The 16,468-nt window shown below is 50.7% G+C and overlaps 1 protein-coding gene across 18 annotated transcripts in view; it reads right to left on the bottom strand.

The window, feature by feature from the left end:
- Nucleotides 1-11,097: 11,097 nt before the first annotated feature.
- Nucleotides 11,098-16,468, bottom strand: part of CASK (calcium/calmodulin dependent serine protein kinase) — a 226,416-nt gene continuing 221,045 nt past the window's right edge. For all 18 annotated transcript variants that reach the window (XM_045570438.1, XM_045570441.1, XM_045570443.1 and 15 more), the window contains 2 exons: nt 16,204-16,287; nt 11,098-12,108 (listed from right to left, as the gene is read on the bottom strand). In XM_045570438.1, the coding sequence (XP_045426394.1) occupies nt 11,932-12,108; nt 16,204-16,287 (261 nt within the window). In that variant the 3' untranslated portion in view covers nt 11,098-11,931. The remainder of the gene's footprint in view (nt 12,109-16,203; nt 16,288-16,468) is intronic.

Below are 16,468 nucleotides of genomic sequence, written 5' to 3'. Positions count from 1 at the left end.
ATTCCACAATTACAACCACGGCTCTAGTCAAACACAAAGCCCAACACCCAACAAGGAGATGAGAAAGCCCATATCTGCTTCCCTGAAAAAAGACTTGAAACAGCCCGGCTGGTGTGGCTCTGTGGTTGAGCTTAAACCTATGAACCAGGAGGTCAGGGTTCAATTCCCAGTCAGGGCACATGCCAGAGTTGTGGGCTCAATCCCCACTAGGGAGCATGCAGGGGTTAAGCCGATCCATGATTCTCTCTCATCATGGATGTTTCTCTCTCCTTCTCCTTTCCTCTCTGAAATCAATAAAAATATATTTAAAACAAAGGCTTGAAACAAAATTTAAGAATAAGGTGAGGAGGGGTCATGCATGTTCATTCATTCTAATTCAGGGGCCTGATTGCATAGTCTTAGAACTAAAGCATCTAAGGAAGGAACTTGAAAGAGGGCGGAGGGAGCACAGTGATTTCCGTGTGGCAGAGTTTGATCCAGCTTAAGTCTGGTAGCCTCTTGAAAGCCATGAGTAGGCCTGCTGTTATCTTCTGAGACACTGAAAACCAACCATCTGGGTCAGGTTTCAAGCACTTGGGGGGAAATGTAGGCTCTAAGGAGGGGCCACCAGACTGCGGACTGACGGAAGGGGGCGCAGTGAAACTGGTTCTGCAAGTGCCAGAGAAGCTGCCCACTGGGCTTAGCTGCTGCCAGAAAGCAATGCGAGGAGCTGCTCACGGGGTCCTCCCTCCTCCTCCAGCCTGACTGGCTCCCTCCAGCACCCCCTACTGGCAGAGCCCCAGGTGTGAGATCACAAAGTGAGGAGTGTGGGTTTATTGCTGAAAGACATCTATATATATATAAAAGCCTAAGCTACTGTTTTGAACAACCAAAAAACTGGTCGCTATAATGATGCACTGACCACCAGCGGGTAGATGCTCAATACAGAAGCTGCCCCCTGATGGTCAGTGTGCCCAACAGCCAACCTCCCCCAGCCAGCCAGGAGGTCCCTCCTCCTGGTGGCCCAGCCGGGTGGTCAGTGCACTCCAACGGCCAACCTCCCATGGCTGGCCAACCTCTTGCGGTCCTTCCTCCTGGCAGGCCAGCCAGCCCTGATCAGTGGACAACCTCTCCCATGGTTCCTCCCCCCGGCTGGCCCCAATCAGCCCTGATTGCTGGCCAGGTGAAGGTATCCCACCTGTGCACAAATTCGGGCACAGGCCCGGGTTGTGGGCTTGATCCCCAGTGTGGGACGTGCAGGAGGCAGCCAATCCATGATTCTCCCTCATCATGGATGTTTCTATCTCCCTCTCACTTCCTCTCTGAAATAAATAAAAACATATAAAATAAGAAAATAAAGAAGAAAAGAACCATCCTTTCCTTACTGCCCAGCACTCTGCCAGTGGCCAAATACGTTGGGCCTGCTTGGGGCTCTATTTTATTTCATTGGCTTGTATATCTACCTTTGTGCCAACAGCACACTAGTGCCTATACTGCAGCTTTATAATAAGGCTTAAAAGCTTTTAGAGGAACATCGTACAACTTGTTCTCCTTCAAGATTGTCTTGATTATTCTATGTCCTTGGAATCTCCATGTACATTTTATAATTAGTTTGTCAAGTTCCACAAACAAAACAAAACTTGTTGGAATTTCAAATGAGATTGCACTGCATCCTTAGTCCAGTCTGGGGAGAATTGACATCTTGACAATATTGCACCTTCTAGCTGAGACTATTGTATGTTTTATTTCATTTAGGTCTTCTTTCAAGCTTCTCAATAATGTTTTATAAACTACTAGAGGCCCGGTGCATGGAATTCCTGCACTGGAGGGGGGGGTCATGGCTGTGGGGATCAGCCTGATGTGGGAGTGCCACTCATCCCTGTCAGCTGAGTGGCTGTGGACCCGTCCTCTGAGCAGCTGCTCCCTGGTCTGGCATCTTCCCTGGAGCCTGAGCACTCGCCTCTCCAGGGGACTTGGTTGGGGCAGGCCCAGGGACAATAGCACTGAGAGGCGGTGGAGTAGGCCTCAGTCCTGTGGCAACCATGAACCCGCCTCCCAGCCTCCAGGGTCAGCTCTGTGAGCCTGGCGGCACTGCGTGGCCTGCGGGGCGTCAGAAGGAGGTGGTAGGGATCATGGAGGAGGAGCCTGGGGTGAGGAGGCGATGATCTCAGCCCGGGTTCCTGCCTGTCAGCCTGGGGGTCCAGGATGAATAGCCGCTCATCCAGGTCAGCTGAGCAGTGCTCCCATTGTAGCTGCCCTCGGTGGTCAGTGCTCATCAAAATGATTGGTTGACCGGTTGTTCTGGTCGTTCCACTGTTCAGTCACTGGGCTTTTATTATATAGGATAAGCTACAGATGGGTCTTCTGTGCTTTTTAGGCTTATTCCCAGATGTTTGATGTTGTTCAAATCTTGTATATCCCTAGTAATTTTTTGTCTGCTTTATCATTGTGAGTGAGGTACGTGAAAATAGCCCACTATTATACTGATTTACTCCTTGAAGTTCTGTGCGTTATTTTCTTTACTTTGAGGCTAGGTTATTACTGTTATAGAATTGTTATCTTCTCGGTGGATTGCCCCTTGTTATCATGATGAAATGGTCTCTGGTAATGCTTTTTGCCTTAAAGTCTATTTTATCTAAAAGTACAATAGCTATACTGGTTTCTTTTTTAGTGTTTCCCTAACACATCTTTTCTGGCTTTTAGTCTAAAACTTTCTCTCTCTTATGCTTAAGGTGTGTCTCTTAGAAGTCTAGAGACTAAAATTTAAAAAAGTAATTTGCCATTCTTTTTAAAATTTTTAACTTAAAATATTTTTATTGATTTTAGAGAGGAAGAGAAAGATAGAAACATCAACGATGAAAAAGAATCATTGACCGGCCGCCTCCTGCAGGACCCACACTGGGGACCAAGCTCACAACCTAGCATGTGCCCTTGACCAGAATCGAACCTGGGCCCTTCAGTCTGCAGGCTGATGCTCTATCCACTGAGCCAAACCAGCTAGGGCATCCTTTTAATCGGAGCATTTAGTCTATTTGCTTTTAATAAAATTAAAAATATACAGACATTTGGGTTTACATTAACCTTTTTACTCAAGGACTTCAATTTATCCCTTCTGTTCTGGGTTATTTAGCTCCTTTCTTGCCTTCTTTTGGATTGATTTAGTATATTTTATTTTTCCACCTTCAGTGGCTTGGCAGTTACACTTTTCTTCTTCTTTTAGTGATTAGTCTTGCATCCTTGGCTATAAAAACTTAGCATTAATTAGTGCTAATGCCTCTCCCTTGACATATTAGACCTTAAGACTTACTAACCATATTTAGCTTCTTTCCAATTTAAATGTCAGTTATGTTACAAAATTTTTAGCATCTATTCTAATGCAATGTAGATTTAAAACCTCACAAGGCATTATTGTTTTTTATTTATACAGATGTATGCATCTATTTGCCTATTTGCTCCTCAAATATCTAGCTCTCTTTTCTTTAAAATATATTTCTTATTGCCTGGCTGGCGTGGCTCAGTGGTTGAGCATTGACCTATGAACCAGGAGGCTGTAGTTCGGTTCCCAGTCAGGGTACATGCCCAGGTTGCAGGATCGATATAAAAATATACATTTAAAATGTATTTTTTATTTATTTCAGAGAGGAAAGGAGAAGGAGCGAGAGACAGAAACATCTATGATATGAGAGAAACATGGATCGGCTGCCTCCTGTACACCCCACACTGGGGATGGAGCCTGCAATCTCGGGCCTGTGCCCTGATTGGGAATGAAATTGTGACCTCTTGGTTCATAGGTCGATGCTCAACTACTGAGTCACACAAGAGGAACTATTGTATTAAAAAAATATTTTTATTGGTTTCAGAGAGGAAGGGAGGGGGAGAGGGAGAAACATAAATGATGAGAGAGAACCATTGATCAGCTGCCTTCTGCACGCCCCCCAATGGGGATGAGCCCAAAACCTGGGCATATGTCTTCACCAGCAATTGAACCTGGGACCCTTCAGTCCACAGGCCTATGCTCCATCCAGTGAGCCAAACTGGCCAGGGCAGGGGCTACTGTATTTTTTTTTTGTATTACTTGTAAATCTACTTCTGTCCACTCTGTGTATGTATATATATATGTTGCCCTGACATAGAGACACGGTGTTTATAGCAGTTGAGTGGCAGAATTTGGTTGAATACCTACTTTTTGCTTATTCATATTTTCTAATCATTCTCCGAAGGTCATGTGTTATTTAAGTATTTAAACAAGATAATGTCTCCCTTTTAAGTGAATTATGTTGGCTGTGGGTTGAAACAGATATTCGTTGTCTGCAAAGGATATTTTATGCCTTATTTTTTAGAGTTATGGTTTGTTTTTAAATTAGAACTGGTGTTGATTTTTGTCAAAAAAATGTTTTTTGGCCATTGCAAAGATGATCGTATAACTTTTCATTTTTGAAGCACAGGTCTTAGGAGTTCAGTGTGATGTGTTTTGACATAATGTATATAAACCTATAACCACTACTCCAAGCAAGAGATATAACATTTCCACCTCCTCAGAAAGTTCTAGAAGCAATTCTGTGCTGAGATGTAATGCTTTGTGCACAGTCTGGATTTACCTGTCTCTAGCCTCAGTTTACCTTCTAGAGGGCCAGGAGCCACATGGGAGGCCCCAACACGCTGTCTCCTCTCAAGTTGGTCAGCAGCCCATGCTGGTGGCAGAAGGGAGCTAGATTCTGTGCGGGGCCAGTGGCCGTGGGGAGGGGAGGAGAGGGGAGCTGCCTCCTGGGACGTGAAGAGGGCAATGGCAGGAACGTAAGCTTTCAGTGGCCCAGCCTAAGAATGTGTCTATGGCAACGTGTTGGCGGGGACCACACGCTGACAGGCTCAGAGGGGCAAGGAGTGTGGAAAGCAGGTATGGTGGGTGTAGGATCTTGCCACTGCTGCCACCGTGGCATTGCAGCTGCAGGCCCACTGTCTGTGTTCATCTTATAGAATAAAAGCCTAATATGCTAAGTGGCTGGTCAGCTGTTCAACCAATCAAAGCGTAATATGCTAAGGCTGCTCAAGAGATGCTATGATGTGCACTGACCACCGGGGGGAAGATTTTCTGACCCGTAGGTTAGCTTGCTGCTGGGGTCTGGTGGATTGGGACTGAGTGAGATGGGCAGACTGCCCTGGAGCCCTCCCTCGGTCCTTCCCTGGCTGGCCAACCTCCTGTGTCCCTCCCCGGCCCCGATCATGCACCGGTGGGGTCCCTTGGCCTGGCCTGCTCCTTCTTGCAACCCGGGACCCCCCAGGGGATGTCAGAGAGCTGGTTTCCACCTGATCCTGCAGGCCAGGCCAAGGGACCCCACTGCTGCATGAATTTCATGCACCAGGCCTCTAGTTCCTTAATAAAGTCAGATGCCACCTTCTGGGACATTCTCTCCTGGAGTACCCTTCCCTTTGGCTGGGTTGCTAGCTTATATTAAATTGTCCTCCAGGGGCTTGCTACATCAGGATACTCAAGGTTAGTATCCTCAGTGACCTTGAACTCCAGTGGATGGGGAGAATGACGGAGATGCCTTGATTTTCACCTCTGCCAGCTTCTACTGGCAGAAGACGGGCTTCATGAGGGATTCTGCTTCTGGTGCTCTCTGCATGGAGGCAAGAAGCTGCAGAGAGAGGACTTGGGATTCCAGGGACTCAACTTCTCCTGTCTGCACTCCATCTAGACTCTTCTATGCATTTTTGGAAGCATGAGGTTTACTTGGGGAAAGCAATGAATCACTCCTAGTTTGTTGCCTTAACATGGGACTTATTGTCTGGCCTGTAGCTCAGTGGCTGAGCGTCAACCCAGGAACCAAGAGGTTGCCAGTTCAATTCCCGGTCAGGGCACGTGCCCAGGTTGTGGGTTTGATCCTCAGTGAGGGGCGTGCAGGAGGCAGCCCAATCAATGACGTTCCTCTCTCATCGATGTTTCTATCTCTTTATCTCTCTCCCTTCCTTTCTCTCTAAAAATCAATGAAACATACTTAAAAAGAAAAAGAAAAAGAAAGCCTTAAAAATGTGTTTAAAAACGGGTCTCCTCAGTGGGCGCTGTGAGCACCTCTGGGTGGGGTTGTTTCAGTGGAGGAGGGGGTGTTTGGACACGTGCAAGTGTGGGTGTCTGATGGCACTGTGGTCGTTTGCTTGGACAAAGCCTAGGGCCAGGGCAGGGCAGGGCAGTGTAAAGCAGGTCATCGAGGCGCTTGGGGGGGTCGCATCCCAGGCTCCAGCCACCACTGCGCACCGGGCAGCAGGCTCCCTCCCGCCGCCTCCTGTGCAGCTTGGAGCCAGGTCTGTATTGAAGGATGTGGTAGGAGCTGTCACCACTTGGATATTTTTTCATTTTTTAAAACCTGAAGCTTATTTTAAAAATATTTTTATTATTTTAGAGAGGAAGGGAGAAGGAGATAGAAACATCCATGATGAGAATCATTGCTCAGCTGCTTCCTGCACGCCCTCTACTGGTGATGAAGCCTGCAACCTAGGCATCTAACCATGATCACCTGGTTCATAGGGTGACAATCAACCACTGAGCCACCGTGGCTGGGCTGAAGCTATTTTAAATCTGCATCTAAATGCGAGCCACTACCCTAGCGGGTATTGCTCAGTGGATAGAGCATCAACCTGTAGACTGAAGGGTCCCAGGTTGGATTCCCGATCAGGGCACGTGCCTGGGTTGTGGGCTCGATCCCCAGAGTGGGGTGTGCAGGAGGCAGCTGGTCCATGATTCTCTGTCATCACTGATGTTTCTCTCTCTTCCTCTCCCTTCCTCTCTGAGATCAATAAAAACATTTAAAAGAATAAATGCAAGCAACTGCACTGGAGCAGCTCGGGTGGCACGGTGCATAGGTACGCTGAAGACGGAGGCTGTGGGGCGGATCCCGAAAGCATGGGAGCAGCCCTGTGTCCCAGACCTTCGTGGGGTGGGGGTGGGGTGAACTCCCTCCTTCTCCCGCTCCCCCTCGTGTGTTGTGCCCCCGAGCTGTGTGGCCTGCAATCTGAGGAGACAAGGGCCTTTTGGGGTTTTATACATTTTATTCGTACATTTCTCCAACTTTGAAATGACAAAAGCCCAATTCTATGGTTTCCCATTACACAGCATCCTACAGGTATGTATATTCTACAAAGAATACTATGGATACTCTCTTCCTCCCCCATCACACGAGATCACTGATTAGGGTTCCATGGACGTGGCCCGCGGGCCAGGGCACCGGGACCGGTGGCTCTGGCGGCAGGCGGGGGTCGGGGCGGGAGGGCGTGTGCTAAGGCATGTAGATAGATACACACAGAGAAAGAAAAGCAGGACATTTACAGAGAACCGGACCTTTCCGACCCGCCCCCCGCGGGCGCTGGAGGGCGCCCCTGCACAGACGCACTGGCACGCTAAGGCTTCGCTGGACCCTGCAAATACTTACAATTGGCTACGGTGAGATATACAACAACCATGAACATCGCTCTCTTGATCACTGAGACAATACTTCACCACCTTTTATAAAAAGGCAATTATACACACAGAGAAAAGAACACGTCGGCGGAACTGTAGGCGATACAACCCGAGGACGGGGGCTGGCCGGCCCCGCGCCTGCATCTCCAGGGGCCCCCGCCCCCCCGCCCGCCCCCCCGGCTCTCCAGGGCACGGCCGGGACCGGACAGCAGTGCCCCCGATTCCTGGTCTCTCCAAAATGAAAAACAAAACAAAGAAACAGGTAGGGCGACTCGCTGCGGAGGAAGGCCTGTTCGTACTGGGCCCCGCGCTGGCCGCACCCCAGACCTCCTGGGGAGGAAACTGACACGGTCCCTGGGTCACGTGCCCGAGAGACTGGAACTGACACACGTGAGTGGCAGCCAAAGTCTCCCGAGTCATGACAGATCTTTCCGTTTTCTGTTGCTCGGTCCATTTGCACAGGTTGGAGGTGATGGAGGGGCAGGGGAAGGTGGTGGGGTGCTGGCTTTGCAAGGCCCCCCAGGAGCGAAGGGTGGGCACCCCTGTGAGAGGGGGTGCGGGCCCCCCTGCTGCAGCCCGCGGGGCAGAGGAAAGCCAGCTCCCAGGGATGCTCTCCCGCTCCCGCTCCCCGCACACGCCACAGCCAAACCCACTCGCTGAGCTGCAGACCCGCGCCCCCAGCAGCTCCAAGTTGAAGGCCAATGGCTGGGTGAGTGCGGCCAAGCCGACCCAGCGCGCAGCCTCCTGGGCATGCGCTCCTGCAACCAAAGAGCCAGAATGGAGAGGAAAACCTCCCTTCTAAAGGGGCGAGAAGAGGCAAAGGTCAAAGGTCTGCCCAGGGGGAGGACTCACGCCGGAAGCCTGTAGCGCTTAGCGCACAGTCTGTGGAAGAGGAGGGCTCCCCAAGAGGCCAAGGGCCAGGGCAAAGCGCTCAGCGGCCTTGAACCTCTGCCGCGCTGTCCTCAGCCTCGGGACAAGCCCTTGTAAAGAGGATGGAGCCAGGACGCTGTGTTCGGTTCTGGAAAAACCCTCACCTGCTTTCCCCACCCCCCCCTCCCCGCGCGCGCGCGCACACACACACACACACACACACGTGCACATACACACACGCACACACCAGTTAGATGATAGGAAACAGGTGGAGAGATGGCCCTGAAATGAAGGAAAGGACATCGCACGGGGGACACAAGGGTTGGCGCGGGGCCACCTGTCCGTGAGGGGCTGGATCCTCTCTGAGGGAACTCCCCTGGCCACACTTCCCCAGCCAGCGAGGATCTGATCGAAAAGCCGGAATGCACTCCAAGTGATCTAGGGACTCCACGAAAGCGCCCTCTGCTGCAGGAATGAGATCAAGGATTTTAAAAGATGCAGAGTCCCAGCTGACCAGCTGGCCCAGAGTGAGATGGGATTGGACTGGAAAGAGGGCGCTTGCTGCCTCCGTCTGCCCCGGGAGCTTCGCGGAATCCCTGCGTATCCTGCCGCCAACAGCAGGCCCGAGGATACCTTTGCAATGCAAATTGCAAGTAGGTCATCCCTTTTCCTCTCTGAGCACAGATTTTCAGCCACCTCACCTGACAGGAGGTTTTAGATGGCTGCCACATCGTGTGACACTGGGAAATTCCGGATGAACTGAATTTCATTTTCCATTTTTGTTTTAAAATGGAATGTGCTGCATGTGCAAGGTAATTACTGCCTCGGGATTAAAAAAATCACATCTCTTCTTTATGATGAATATTGAAAATATTAAAAAGACTCCACCCCCCCCCCCCCCTTTTTTTTTGCTGTGGGGGCGTGGGGTTGAGAAACCTCAGAATATGGCTCATGTGACCAGTGAGAAGATCTAGTATTCTAATCATTTGCTCTGGTATTTAAAAGGACAAAAGATGATTTTGCCAATAGAATGGAAGCAATCAAGAAGCTTTTTAGCAATTTGCCCTGGTTGCTCAGTGGACAATTGTAATTCAGTGGCAGCAACAACCTACTGGAATGACTCTGAATTCAGCTATTTCGGTGTTTTCTGCTTGGTCATAAAGACACTGCTGTGGAGAATATGGGTATCAGGGGGCACAGAGCAGGGGACCCCATGGAGAGGTCAGAGAGATTGAGTTCTGGGTACAGGAACCCCCCAAGCACACAATGGCAAGAACAGAGCCTGCCTGTGTGAAGGATCATCCAACCATCTGCATCACCGGGGAGAGAGGACTAGTGCCACAGCCCTCTCAATCCTGGGACCACAGACGCTCAGCTTGGCATCGCTGTTCTCTTTCTCTGCTTGATCCACACTGAGCGATGTGGCATGGTCAGCATCTCTCACGATTTGGTCTGAAAGTGCAAGGAGGACAAGGGGGTTTCTTCAGAGGAGTTGCTTCGCCCCAGGTGTTAGCGGATTGCTTTTTTGTGCTTCATTGGAAAAGAGGTAGAGCGGGCCCTTGCGCGCTGAGAAGAGCCCAGATTGTAGTACCTTCAAGGGAATGATTATCTGGCCTTGGCATCAGTTAGATTGGAATCAATCCTAGCACAGCCCTAAACAGCTCTTGGGGTTTCTCCTTCCATCCAGGATGTTGCGGCTATGGTGGTCTGGTCACCCTGCTATGGGGCCCCAACAGAAGCAGTTCGCTCAACATCTTGTTGGTAAGTTGCAGACTCATCTGGTCATGGACAAAGGACAACATCAGAGAAAAAAAATCAGCATCATTTAATAAGAGTATGTGGCGAGGGATGACACCCCAAAAGGAGTATACAAACGTCTTCTCTGTGTGGTCCTTCAAGAGGAGCTTTTCAGCTCAGAACACACCCTGCACATCCTGCCAAAAGGCACAAAGCGATGAGGCCATCTAACTGTCAAGAAGCAAACACGATGGTGTTTTATTTTCAAGGATCTCAGGTTAATAGAACCACGTGACACACCCTGACGCTATCATGGAAAACCTTCCACTGACCTCTGGCAAGAGTCGAATCTGCTGTATCGGAAGGATGTGACCTCATGTAAGGGGGATGAGATGGTTAATGTCTCTACAGCAACAAGGACAGATGATTCTCCTGTGCCAAGGGATATAGCAAGAGGAAGGGAAACCATGGGACATGGTGGCCCTTGGGCGACCGCGTGTGCTCTAGGAGCCAGGCATGGTCTGAGCTGTGCTCTGGCGGAGTGATTTGTTGTCCTTCCAAATGATAGTCGCTCCTGGACCTTTGATGGTTCAATGAGCATCTAATGAATTATAAAATCAGAAAGATTATCGGTTGTACATCTGAACAAATCTATAATGAAATGAAGGACCCAAAGGCTTTTAATATTGAACACATAAAAGGAAGTATATTTAAAAAACTTGGTCAAACTGTCCTGTTAGTTAGCATTTTAAAGGAATTTACAGGGCTGTTATAGATTATTCTTTTGGAATAACTCAGTTTATAGCAAATGCCTAAACTGGTTTTTTCATTGCACAGTATATTCTCTTAAAATGGGTGCTTTTAAAACAATGACATACATTTTAAAAATCCTCAATTCTTTGCTTAATTAAAACGTTAATACTCTCAGACAACACAGATCTGAAATGGCGAAACCAGCAATTCCCCCTCCCACCTTACAACAAATTAAATTGAGACAAAATTACAAACACAGTTCACTATATGATTATTATTAATAAAAATCAGTCTTGTTTTTGTCGTGTTTTTTTTTTTATAAAGTTGCCCGAAATGCAAGGGATGTGCATAGGTTTTACAACTTAGTCATAATAGCATCTTATTCTTATTCGCTGGGTGTGCCCCGTGAGCGGAATGTACTCGGCTGTAATTACAGCTTGCTTTGTCCAACACAGACACACCAACAGCATAAACGCTCGTGACTGTCCACATGCATTAAGAGTCAAGACCCAAGTTCAAATCTCTAAAAGGTTTACAGGGGGCTTCAAAGAGACAGTATCACATCATCTGGATGTTACATCAAGGACTTAAAAAAAGGAAACTACTCTAAAAAACGGAAGAGAAAAAAGGCCTTTAAAAATTTATGACTGTTTTTGTCATCACTAGACTGATTGTTTCAAATAAATAAAGGAAAGAAAGAGATTCCAATCCAGAAAATCAGACTCTAAAAAGAAATGTAGTATTCCACCCCCGGTCAAGGTAACAGAATCATTGTTTATTATTAAAATAGATTATAGAAAGCAGCATCTATTTTGTGCAGTTTTTAGGGGCCTTGGAAATAAAAAGCTATGATTTCAAAAAATATAACATTCCAAAGGATTGAATAATACATACATTTAAAGATACATTTTATTAAAGTTTAGGAGAACTGATTAAAAAAGATACTGTCTCTTTAAATTAGTGTGTAATTGTTTTTCTCCTCCTACCTAATTCGGACATGACAATAATTATAAATGTAGGTCACACTACAACTAGGTAGTCTCTAGGGACCACGACCTGCTGACACAAGGCCGATAACAAAGAGGCGGTTCCATGTGTGAGGTGGCTCCCAGGTCTGCGGCAGGTATCTGAGCACAGGCCTAATAGACCCAGGACACGGGGACCCACTGCGGGGCTGTGCACACGAGCTCCACGGCTTCCTCCAGGTGTCTGATTGTCTCATCAATTTCATTGTTGATAATTGTGAGATCGAAGTAGTGTGCGTATGTTCTCTGTAAGATGTCAGACTCCTTCTGCAGGCGCTGAAGAGATTCATCCTGGATGGAGAGGGGGCAGAGGCAGGGGCGGGCAGGGGAGGAGGGAAAGGGAGAGAAGAGAGAAGTCAGCGTTATTCTTTTTCTTTGCGCGTTGCTTTTCGTCTCAGTGTCAGAAACAGCCAAGGCCAGACCTTGATGTGCCGCCTTGGGGCACAAGGCCAGGTCCACTTCGTTGTCAGAGGAGACGAGGGCCAGTTTTGGGTCACAGAACTCCTGCTTGCAACCCAGACCGCTCACCATGCAGCGAAGAGTTCCACACCAAACCGGATGGACCAGAGAAAACACACACTCTTCAGCAAACACATTGCCCCCTGACCCCCTTCCGTGCCTGGCTGTTCTGTCCTCATTCCTCTGACCCGGCCCCCTCCTCCCCAGCCTCTCTCCTGCTCCCCGCTCGGTGGGAGGGCTTTGGGGTGAGGTGAGCCCTTGCCTGGCTCCCCTCCGCACAACAAATGAAGTTGCATTTCCCTCCTTTCTACTTAGAGGCTCAACATGTCCTGGGAATTCAATTACATATAATGGCCTCACTCAGCAGCAGTGGACGCCAGAGGCGAAGCTTTCTGGCTGTTACAGATAATGGACGAAACGAGGCTATTTCCCAGACGCAACAGTGACTGGCATCTGATGAGTTGCCTCAAATTGGTCTGGACTGGAAAGGGCCAAACGTCACCATCTATAAGTATGCGCAGCTCTTAGGCCCGTGGTCGGCAAATGCGACTCGCGAGCCACGTGCAGCTCTCTGGCCCCTTGAGTGTGGCTCTTCCACAAAACACCACGGCCTGGGCGAGTCTATTTTGAAGAAGTGGCTTTAGAAGAAGTTTGAGTTTAAAAAATGTGGCTCTCCAAAGAAATTTCAATCGTTGTACTGTTGGTATTTGGCTCTGTGGACTAAGGAGTTTGCCGACCGCTTCCTTAAGGGGGAGAACTGAGGGAGAGGCAGCCGCTGAGCTCTAGGGAGTCTGACTCCTGGCAAGAACTTTCCCTCCACTCCAGAGCTGGTGACAGACCCGGAGAACGGTCGCTGGCTGAGCCCGCAGCAAAGGGACATTCAGGGTCACGGTCATGGTCATGAGAGTCTCCCGTTAGCCTCAGGGTGGTTCTTCTTTCAAGATAAGGGCCCCCTAAGAGTCACCAGAGAGTCCGCCCCTGCGACTTTTGGACCATTCAATGTTGCAAGTTCAATGGACAAGTTCAGGTGTGAAGCCAGGGAACTTGCTCAGTCCCGTTAGCTGCCCCTTCTCCTCCAGCGCTGGGTGGGCGAGCTGTTGGGTGGAGTCCCACAGCACACACAGATGCAATGAAACACCTGTTATCAGCTCAGTACCGTCCCCCCACGGAGGCCGCAAACGGGGTGCCCCTCCTCGCCGTGTCCTGGGCATTGGGCCTTGCATACAGTAAGCGCTCACTACATGTTATGGAAAGAACAAGCACTTGGCAGACTACTGCTGGCCGTGACCAGACGTGATGAGTGCTGGCTCTGTATTGGGGACAGAGCAGCTCTCCCGGGACGTGGGCGCCTCTGATGACAGATGGCGCTGCCGGGGACTTGGGAGCATGGTGCCGCCTGCGGCTCAGGGCCCCCCTCTTGCCTGGGACCCTTCCTCATGGGCCTGGGGGGAAGGGGAAGGCTCTGGAAAGGGGACCCAAAGCGACACTGTGGCAAGCGGTGGGGAGGGACAGACACCAGGGAGGTGGGGAACCCCATCTTTTCTCCAGGACAGCCTGTGGGGGCCGCCTGCCTGATAAGACCTGGGCTCCTCGCCTTCTCAGGCCGCATCAGCACGCTTTCTGCTCGCACTTCAAAAGCATCGTGTTTTCACTGGGGCTTTAGTGACAACAAACGAGCGTGGGCTGCTGGGGGACAGCGGGAACTGGGCTTCCTGACCCCCAGCAGAGCCTCCGCCTTGCTGGGAAAGCTGGGCCGCTGAGGACACCCCGGGGAGGCCAGGCCGAGAGCGTGGCCTCTGGCATGTGGTCTCAGCACAGGAATGAGCTCCCTCTCTGGCTCTGATGAGACGGGGCTGCATCTGTCACAGCTCCTGACTCCAGGACAGCTCGCGGGGGGAGGGGGGGGGCCTGGGAGGGGGTCCCTCAGTGAAAACAAAATGCCTTTTGTGCAGCAGAAGCAGGGGCTGCGGGAGGGACCGCTACATCCTACACCCGCAGGTGAGCAGGCCGCACCGCATCGCCTCCTGCTGGTACTTACAGGCAACTTCCTGCACCATTTTGGCAGCTATGGAAAATTGGCACAGGGCAGGGAGACAGGCAAAACAAACAAAAACAAAGCAAAGATGATGATTCAACAAAAACGCATGGCAACCCGAGCGGCAGCTGGAACCACGGTGAGCAGCTTCCAGTGCCTGCGTGTTAACCGGAAGGGAACCAGCCCAGGCTACAGAGGAACCCCCTCTGCAGAGAAAACGGCCCCAAGTGACGGCTGGAGACAGGTCACACAGGAACCTCACCATTTCCTCCTCCTTAAAGGCACAGGCAGCAAACATCCGGCAGCCCTGGTTTCACCGGGCAGAGCCTAGAGCCCCCTGGTGGCTGCCTCCCTGCAGAAGTGATGGATTTCAGGGGGACTCAGGGCGGGAGTCTCCCCTTAAGAATGACCTCGGATACAGAGACTTGGAAGCATGGACAGTGCGGAACCTCAGAGGGAAGGCGGGGAGGGCGGGAGGGAATCAACCAAGGACCTGTGTGCATGTATGCACAACCCATGGATGCACAAAATGGGGTGGTGAGGGCCTAGGGAGGGGGCAGGGCGGGCTGGAGGGGGTCATGGGGGGAAATTATAAAGAAGAATGACCCACAGGTAAGCCCCACCACGGTTGCCTTCCTATCGGCCGGCCCCAGGGCCTTCCCAGTCGCCAGCCTGGTCTCCGAGGCTGCTGCTCACTTGTGCTGGCCTCACAGGGACTGAGTTCATCCCCAGGGACCGACGTGGCGGTTCTGCGTGAGTGCCACCGCAGGGGCTGCGGATGGAGCCCGGCAGCCCACCAAGGCCAGGCTGGCTGGGTACTGCCTTCAGGCAAGGCCATCCCTGGCCCAGACCTGGGCCTGGTGGCCGCTATGAGGAGGGGAGGGCGGAGGGGGTGCGAGCTCTTTAAAAGGACACCTATTGCCCTGGCCGGTGTGGCTTAATGGATAGAGCATTGGCCTGCGGACTGGAGGGTCTCGGGTTCGATTCTGGTCAAGGGCATGTACCGTGGTTGTGGGCACATCCCCAGTGGGGGGTGGGGTGGGGTGTACAGGAGGCAGCTGATTGATGTGTTCTCTCTCATTGATGTTTCTAACTCTATCCCTCTCCCTTCCTCTCTGTAAAAAATCAATTAAAAATATTTTAAAATATATCTTATTGATTTTTTACAGAGAGGAAGGGAGAGGGACAGAGAGCTAGAAACTGATGAGAGAGAAACATTGACAAGCTGGGGATGTGCCCACAACCAATGTACATGCCCCTGACCGGAATCGAACCTGGGACCCTTCAGTCCGCAGACTGAAGCTCTATCCACTGAGCCAAATCGGTTTCGGCCAATAAAATATAATTAAAAAATAAAAAATAAAAGTCCACCTATTTAAAGTCTTTCAGAGGAGTCCATGATCGCCCTCATATCCACGTGGAATCCAATGAACAGAAACGGAGGAACGGATGGCCCCAGAGACATGGAGGAGGGAACAGGGGGCGGGATCTTGGGGAGGGAAGGAGGGTGTGGGGTAGTGGTGAACAACCAAAGAACGTGTGTGCATAGATGCACGGCCCATGGACACAGTCAGTGGGGTGCTGGGGGCCGGGGTCAGGCTGGAGGGGGCCGATGGGGGAAGAGGGAGACATGTGCAATAGTCTCCACAGCATTTTAAAAACAGAAGAAATAACTGAAATAAAAGTAGACTTATTGATCAGGCCACAGGGTGCCTGCCGGGGAGCAGGGCTTGGTCTGTCTCATGGCTGATCTTGAGGGAACACGCCTGTCTGGCCTCGCTCCTGACCCTGAACGAGGACCACACGCCAGAGACATGGCCTTGGCCGCCAGCATCGGGACGGGCCCTGGCTGTGGGGGGTGCGCGGTGGGGGGGACATTGACCAGGTCTTACCTCATTCAAACCCGGGGTGATGGTCGGTGCGGCGATAAAAACAACAAAAGGAGCGAACTCGGCGGTTCTCAGGACCTTCAGCGCCTGCGTGAGAGAGACTGAGACTTAGGAGATGAAGTTCACCTTGCAAACGAGCCTAGAACTTGACCCAGCCACAAAGGCGTGACCCCCCACTCCAGCCAGGGGTCTCACCAGGTGAGTGACCACCGCTACGAGCCCCCTAGGACCCCCTCTCTCCCGAGGGCGAGGCGACAGCCACCAGCAA

This window comes from Pipistrellus kuhlii, unplaced genomic scaffold, assembly GCF_014108245.1.
Source record: "Pipistrellus kuhlii isolate mPipKuh1 unplaced genomic scaffold, mPipKuh1.p scaffold_m20_p_32, whole genome shotgun sequence".
Lineage (NCBI taxonomy): Eukaryota > Metazoa > Chordata > Mammalia > Chiroptera > Vespertilionidae > Pipistrellus > Pipistrellus kuhlii.
The sequence above is the reverse complement of the archived record's forward strand: the minus strand, read 5'-3'. Positions and strand labels throughout refer to the sequence as shown.